General features: G+C 37.0%; 1 protein-coding gene across 2 annotated transcripts in view; it reads left to right on the top strand.

Annotated features, from left to right (window-relative positions):
• Nucleotides 1–1,585: 1,585 nt before the first annotated feature.
• Nucleotides 1,586–6,956, top strand: part of LOC136237814 (mucin-like protein) — a 20,389-nt gene continuing 15,018 nt past the window's right edge. The window contains exons 1-3 of one of the 2 annotated variants that reach the window (XM_066028024.1): nucleotides 1,586–1,676; nucleotides 3,141–3,288; nucleotides 4,137–5,732. In XM_066028024.1, coding sequence (XP_065884096.1) covers nucleotides 3,162–3,288; nucleotides 4,137–5,732 — 1,723 coding nt within the window. In that variant the 5' untranslated portion in view covers nucleotides 1,586–1,676; nucleotides 3,141–3,161. Of the gene's footprint in view, nucleotides 1,677–3,140; nucleotides 3,289–4,133; nucleotides 5,733–6,956 lie in introns of both variants that reach the window. The other variant, XM_066028023.1, reaches the window with a different exon arrangement.

Here is a 6,956-nt window from a genome sequence, read left to right as displayed (position 1 = left end):
ATTGCAATACCGTAAACCACCATAAGTCACACAGTACTGTATGACGCACATCTTATATGGTGTATAGAAGCTATAAGCATAATTATAGTTTGTGGAGAAGAGGTATAAGGATAAAATATCATCCAGTTTGATGAATGAATCAGAGGACAATTCCACAAATTGATGTGGGTAGAGAAATTAGGAAATGATTTATGCATCAAAACGAACATGCTGCAGGAAAATTCATCAGTATAAATCACTACAAAATTCCTGAAATGCTGTTTACATTACAATGATATATTTATACAATTATAGAGTATTCATTCACTGATTACTTAATGAATTAAGATAGTTTTGTTTGCTATATACTTTATGTTCAGTGAACATTGAACATTGCATGACACATTTTACTGGCCCAGCTCTGTAACAGCTAACAGGAGTAATCAGTAAAACAAAATATCATGGTTACATCAGCAGATTCACCACAGCCATCACATAAAATAAGTAGGATGAAGATATATAGCATGCATTTTTCATCAACCAAATAGCTAAATGTCTAGCTATATTTGAGAACATTTAATTTTTAGTAGTAAATTGTGCATGTAGAATTATAGGCAGTTAAACTATACCATTCAGCATATTTATCAAATACCAATGATACAGGTCAAGCTAGCTCAATGGGCAGAAACATTGTTTATTGTTGACTGCGTTACCATGTGCACACAACCCATGGATGTTGTGGCTATGTAGCTACATGATGTATACATGTGCTTGTACATACCTCACTAGTGTTGCTGGAATGATGGTATTTGGTTAAAGTTACATGTTGAACTATATCATCAGTTACTTTGCCAGGGTGTAGTATCCAGACCATCTTTAAGCAGAATTATATATGTTCACCGAATCTTTAGTGGCCACTTTATTTAGATAGTGGCCATCTTTTGTAGGTCCCAAACATATGATAAAGTGTCCTCTATGACCTTATTAATAAGACCACCTCATCATTGAGGCCAAATGTTTGTTCACTGTCCCATTAGGGATCTGCAAGAAGGCGAAAGCCTCAGCTGAAGCAGGCAGTCAGTAAAAATAACTTATAAAAGGATCAATGTACTTAGGCACTTGTCTAGATTGTAAGGATGTCTAGAGATGAAGTCACCACCTGGGCTGGTTGCATTCACGGAGTTTTTAATGACATGATTCTGGCACCCTGCTGTAAAGGCTATTGTAAATGCGTCCCTAATGAGAACTATAGTCTACATGCACATGCACAAACCAGCATGGCTATAATAAGCCTACCTTGGTAGTGAATACTTTATACTGATTTAAGATTAGGTACTGGGCAGTCAACTCAGCTGGTTTGCCCAGGGGGTGAAAACCCCAAATGGTATATACAATCAAATACATACATACATACATACATACAATTTGATAATTGATTACAGTAGTGAAGGTTAAGTACGTAAATAAATTCATCCAAGTTTCTTGATTAGTATATTGTTTACCGTAATATACAGCCCATATAATAGGCGTCCAAGACGTTCGCTGATCATCAGACACGTGCATCAGTTTGCAACAATGACGTCATAGGTATCTTGTGATTGTGGGAAATCACTTCAACCTTTTTGGGAGGCACGTAGCTACATATATTCTTGTGGTGGATATAGCTGCCATCTAAAACTGTGCGTTACAGATCGGTGGTGAGTTGTGTGTGATTTGATAATTTGTTAATGGAGTTGAAGAGCGTAACTATGATGTTGCTAACGGGCCGCCTATATCCAGCTGGTCTACCCGCCACAACTCTGATTGTTTACCTGCTAAGTATATCTAGTCAATAAGTCCTTTGTACAGCTTTGAATCACTGAGTTTCGTGCAGCCAGGCTGCTTCGACTCTCACTACGTAAGTTGCTAGATATAGCTAAGCGGCCCCATGCAGTTTATTGTCGTTTTCACACTTTGAAGGGTGATTGTTTATTGCGCCATCCTGGCACTGAAAACATGGTAATTGACTGTTTCCTCCCATGCTATAGCGGTAAACTTGAAGGCGGGTTGGCTAAGCGAGACTATAGCTAGCTACAGCCTGTTAGCTGTACAGCCACCTGGCTCAGTTGCCGTAACGCCGGACCTTATAGTATTTCTGAAACGCAAGAAACTCTTCTTCGCTTGTTTACTAGTTAAATATGGTTGATCCTTCAAAGGATTGTTATGCATAGTTGAGGCTTAGGTGATTAAACAGGGGCAGTGAGTCCATTAACCAAGTGATTTGTTGTTAAATGCCTACATGAGTACATGTTGAGCTGAGCCCTTTAATAAGCATGTAATAGTTCATGGATGAAAAACACAAGTTCTTGAAATTCGGCCCATTTGTAGTATATAGCTACTGTTTGACCTGCTAACAATATTTCAAAATATTACATTCAAATGTCTGACACATTGATGACCAATTGTTTTCAACATACATTTCCAATTATGTGTGTTCGTGGTGCCTGGTTCAGTTTGTATTTCCCAGTTGTCAAGGCTCCAACTGTTATGTAGGTTGCAGAGGCTTGTATTTAGGCCCCTGCTTTGATAGATGTGAACCAAAAGAAAAAAAAATAATGACTCCTTTCTTTTAATAGTTGTCTGAAGTGATTCTAAAAAACAGAAGCCATAAAAGTATATAGTTTCTTGATTATGCAATGAAGCTGGACCACACATGTCTGCTTTTGAAACCTTTGCAATCATCACTAAATCATCTGGTTGGTGATTAATTTAACTGACTAATTTAACATGGCTTTGGATTAATTGTGCTTTTCTGTGATAATACTTGCTTATTACCGTCAGTTATCATTAAGTCATAATAAAAGTGGTATTATCAGTGCTACCATATGTAGTAAATATATTTTCACTAAAGCTATTGACACTTGAGATATGTACAGCTTCTCTTGTCACACATGTTCTGTTTTCTGTGACGTAGAAATGTATTTATATTGGATATGTACTGTAACTATATTTTGCTGAAATAAAAGAGAAATCAGCTAAGAGTGTTATTTTCAGGTATGTTCAAGTGAACCCTAATCATATCCCTAACCTAATGTAAGCATACTTACTGTCTTTCACTCATGATACCATAAAATATAGAGAAGATATACACATAGTTACTATATTGCTCTTATCGTATGTAGGTGCTATAATACAAGAAGGAAATGTCTTCAGTAGATTCATTGTTGATAATATTGATCATGAGCAGTTTTGCTGCTTCACAGAATACTACCATGAGCACTGATGGCATGCTTATGACTGACGTGACGTCTTTTGTTCCTCTCACTGTAGGTAGGTTCATCATATTGATGTTCCATTGTCATTATGAATTCAGGTTTATTCTTTTGTTATCATACTGGTTGTACTTTGCGTACCCTCAGATTAATGCTACAACACTAGCTTATGAATTAGGACTAACAGAAAATGGCTGATACCCGATATATGTTATAATACAGTGAAACCTCATTAATAGGGGTACTGTACATATGGGGACTCATGATAAGTGGGCCTTAGCAAAATGGCCCTATTTCTAAAACCCTCATTAAAGTAGTTATTAAACAAAGTAACCTTATTATCAAGGCTTTCTGCAAACCTACACCTGCTGTACGAGGAATTTACAAAATAACTAGTTATGAATTGAATAGTAAAAGGTAGGAATAAATGTACCAATTATTATTTAATGAGGTGGCCCTATTAATAATGTGTGTAGATACATCTTGACTTGCTGGACCTGGCCACTATAACAAGGAAATGAACTGGCCACTAAGTGAGGTTTCACTGTAACTTCATTTAGGAATTCTTATGAGTGCCACGTTTAACTGCCAGATTTAAGAAGTTATTGCCTTCCGCATAGTGGTGTTTACCAAAATCATTATGCGATTTAGATTATTATCAACAATTCACATATTGTTACTAATGGCAACGTTGGCTGCCCTCAAACTTTGTAGCTCTAATTGTGAAGAGACTATAGGGAAAGTGAGAATTCAGGATATTAAATCCCCTAATACCTGGGGTAAGGTGTAAATATTTTATTTATTACACTACAGGGATGCGATCTACAGTTACATTAGGATTTGCTATGTTTTTTTTTTTCTAGAGTAAGTATGTCAGTGTTAATGACACAAATTATTTTCCAGTAGATGGAACCATTACTGCTACTGCTACTATGATAGAATTAAGTCCTTCACCAACAATTATGTCTGGAGTCACTGCTGCTCCCAATTTGACGTCAATTTTAACAACAAATTCCTTATCACCTATGGGAGTCACAAATGTTTCTAACACACCGACACATACTCCTTTAGTAACAACCATGTTATCATCTACTGGAGTTATTACTCCTTCATTGGGAGCTTCTTCTTCAGCTGGCATAAATGTTTCTACCACGGTGACACAAAGTCCTTTAGTAACGACTATGTTATCATCTACTGGAGCTATTACTCCTTCATTGGGAGTTTCTTCTTCAGCTGACATAAATGTCTCTACCACAGTGACACAAAGTCCTTTAGTAACAACTATGTTATCATCTACTGGAGCTATTAATCCTTCATTGGGAGCTTCTTCTTCAACTGACATAAATGTCTCTACCACAGTGACACCAAGTCCTTTAGTAACAACTATGTTATCATCTACTGGAGCTATTAATCCTTCATTGGGAGCTTCTTCTTCAGCTGACATAAATGTCTCTACCACAGTGACACCAAGTCCTTTAGTAACAACTATGTTATCATCTACTGGAGCTATTACTCCTTCATTGGGAACTTCTTCTTCAGCTGACATAAATGTCTCTACCACAGTGACACAAAGTCCTTTAGTAACAACTATGTTATCATCTACTGGAGCTATTAATCCTTCATTGGGAGCTTCTTCTTCAGCTGACATAAATGTTTCTACCACAGTGACACAAAGTCCTTTAGTAACGACCATGTTATCATCTACTGGAGCTATTAATCCTTCATTGGGAGTTTCTTCTTCAGCTGACATAAATGTCTCTACCACAGTGACACAAAGTCCTTTAGTAACGACCATGTTATCATCTACTGGAGCTATTAATCCTTCATTGGGAGCTTCTTCTTCAGCTGACATAAATGTCTCTACCACAGTGACACCAAGTCCTTTAGTAACGACCATGTTATCATCTACTGGAGCTATTAATCCTTCATTGGGAGCTTCTTCTTCAGTTGACATAAATGTCTCTACCACAGTGACACAAAGTCCTTTGGTAACAACCATGTTATCATCTACTGGAGCTATCACTCCTTCATTGGGAGCTTCTTCTTCAGCTGATGTAAATGTCTCTTCTACGCTGACGCAAACTCCTTTAGTAACAACCATATTGTCATCTACTGAATCTGTTACTGCTACAGTTGAAACTTCTTCAGCTCAAGTAACAAACTCTATGTCAGTAGCAGAACTCACAATCTCTTCAGCTCCTCTGAACCCAACTTCTTCATTTATAATGAACACTCCTACAAGTGTCATTACTGTTATACAGCCATCATCCTCACTAGTAGCTACAAGTCTGATATCATCTGTAGGAGCCACTGGAACATTTTCTTTAGAAGTGGTAACAACTTCTGTTGTTGCAAGTTCAACCATTGGGATAGCACCAACAGGTACTCTTGTTCCCATGGCTACAGAGAGCAGTCCATCATCACCAACTACAACATTTATAAGCACATCTGGTCCTATTTCAAGTTCTGTTATTGGAACAACTCCCACACCAGGATTGATGGGTATGTGTGTAAACACATGTTGAGCTGTATGTTTGTATGTTAGAGGTAGTTACTTAAGCCTGCAATGTTGTCCTCTGTGTATGTACCACTGTGAGAGCAGTATGTTGTGATGTGTGTACTTGCCTTAAGATGTTTTCTTAGTGTACAGCAAAGTTATTGGGATCCTGAAATAACAATTCTTTGCATTCCATTATGTACAGGTAAACTCTGTAATTACATTATGGTATCTATATTAGATATTAGATAAATATTAGGGGTGAAATGAATATCAAATTTTAACAATCCAAATATTCTTCAAATTAATGAACAAATTAACGAATTATTCTTTAAGAATTTTCTGTATAAATAGGTGCTCAAAAGGGACAAAATCACTTTGATTACTACTACAACTTATTATGAAAGTCCTTTACATGCATTTGTTTGTCTTTAAAAGATGATAAATTACAGTTTTTAAAATGACAGCTTTCAGTTTTTTTCTTTTCAAGATTAAATGTGTAATTGTCTGATTAACAAATATTAAATTAATAACGAATATTTCTTAACGAACAAATAACAAATATTCGTACTATTCTTTTCAGCCTTAATAAATATCCACGTATGTACCACTCTGCGTGGGCAGTTCAAAGACACCGCCAGTGCCATAATTTGTATATTGCACTGCTGCAGACCACAGCGAGTGCATTATAACTTATAACGCACTGGTTACGGTTTTGTAGACCGCAACGAGTGCATTATAAGTTATAATGCACCGACCGCAGTGCAATATACAGATATTGCACTGGCTGCGGTTTTGTGCAGCATAGCACAAGTGCCGGTGGCCAAGACCACTACAACACCTCACCTAATAGGTGGAAAGACACTTCACAGGTCGCTAGAATTCTTTTATAGCCTGACATGTAAAGGTCAATTGTGGGCCATAACGTCACCAATACGTATAATGTTTACAAGCAGCCATTGACGATCGAAAAAGCCAACGAGGTGGCCACAACTCTAGTCTACATATATATAAACGTACTTATACACCTTACTAGTCTGGTGCCATCTTAGCCCAGATTAAACTGTAGTCCACTTCGACAATGACTCAATAAAACTAATATATTCTAAATAATACTCACCTTTACGTTCGATTGTGGTAACCAGTTTTGTCATGCCACCAGATTCGAGTTTAGCCAGTGTGAATAGTATCGTTTAGTAGTTAGGTTTTGTTTACTTAAACCGTCTGCT

The sequence above is a fragment of the Dysidea avara genome, chromosome 11 (genome assembly GCF_963678975.1).
Source record: "Dysidea avara chromosome 11, odDysAvar1.4, whole genome shotgun sequence".
Taxonomy (NCBI): domain Eukaryota; kingdom Metazoa; phylum Porifera; class Demospongiae; order Dictyoceratida; family Dysideidae; genus Dysidea; species Dysidea avara.
The sequence above is the reverse complement of the archived record's forward strand: the minus strand, read 5'-3'. Positions and strand labels throughout refer to the sequence as shown.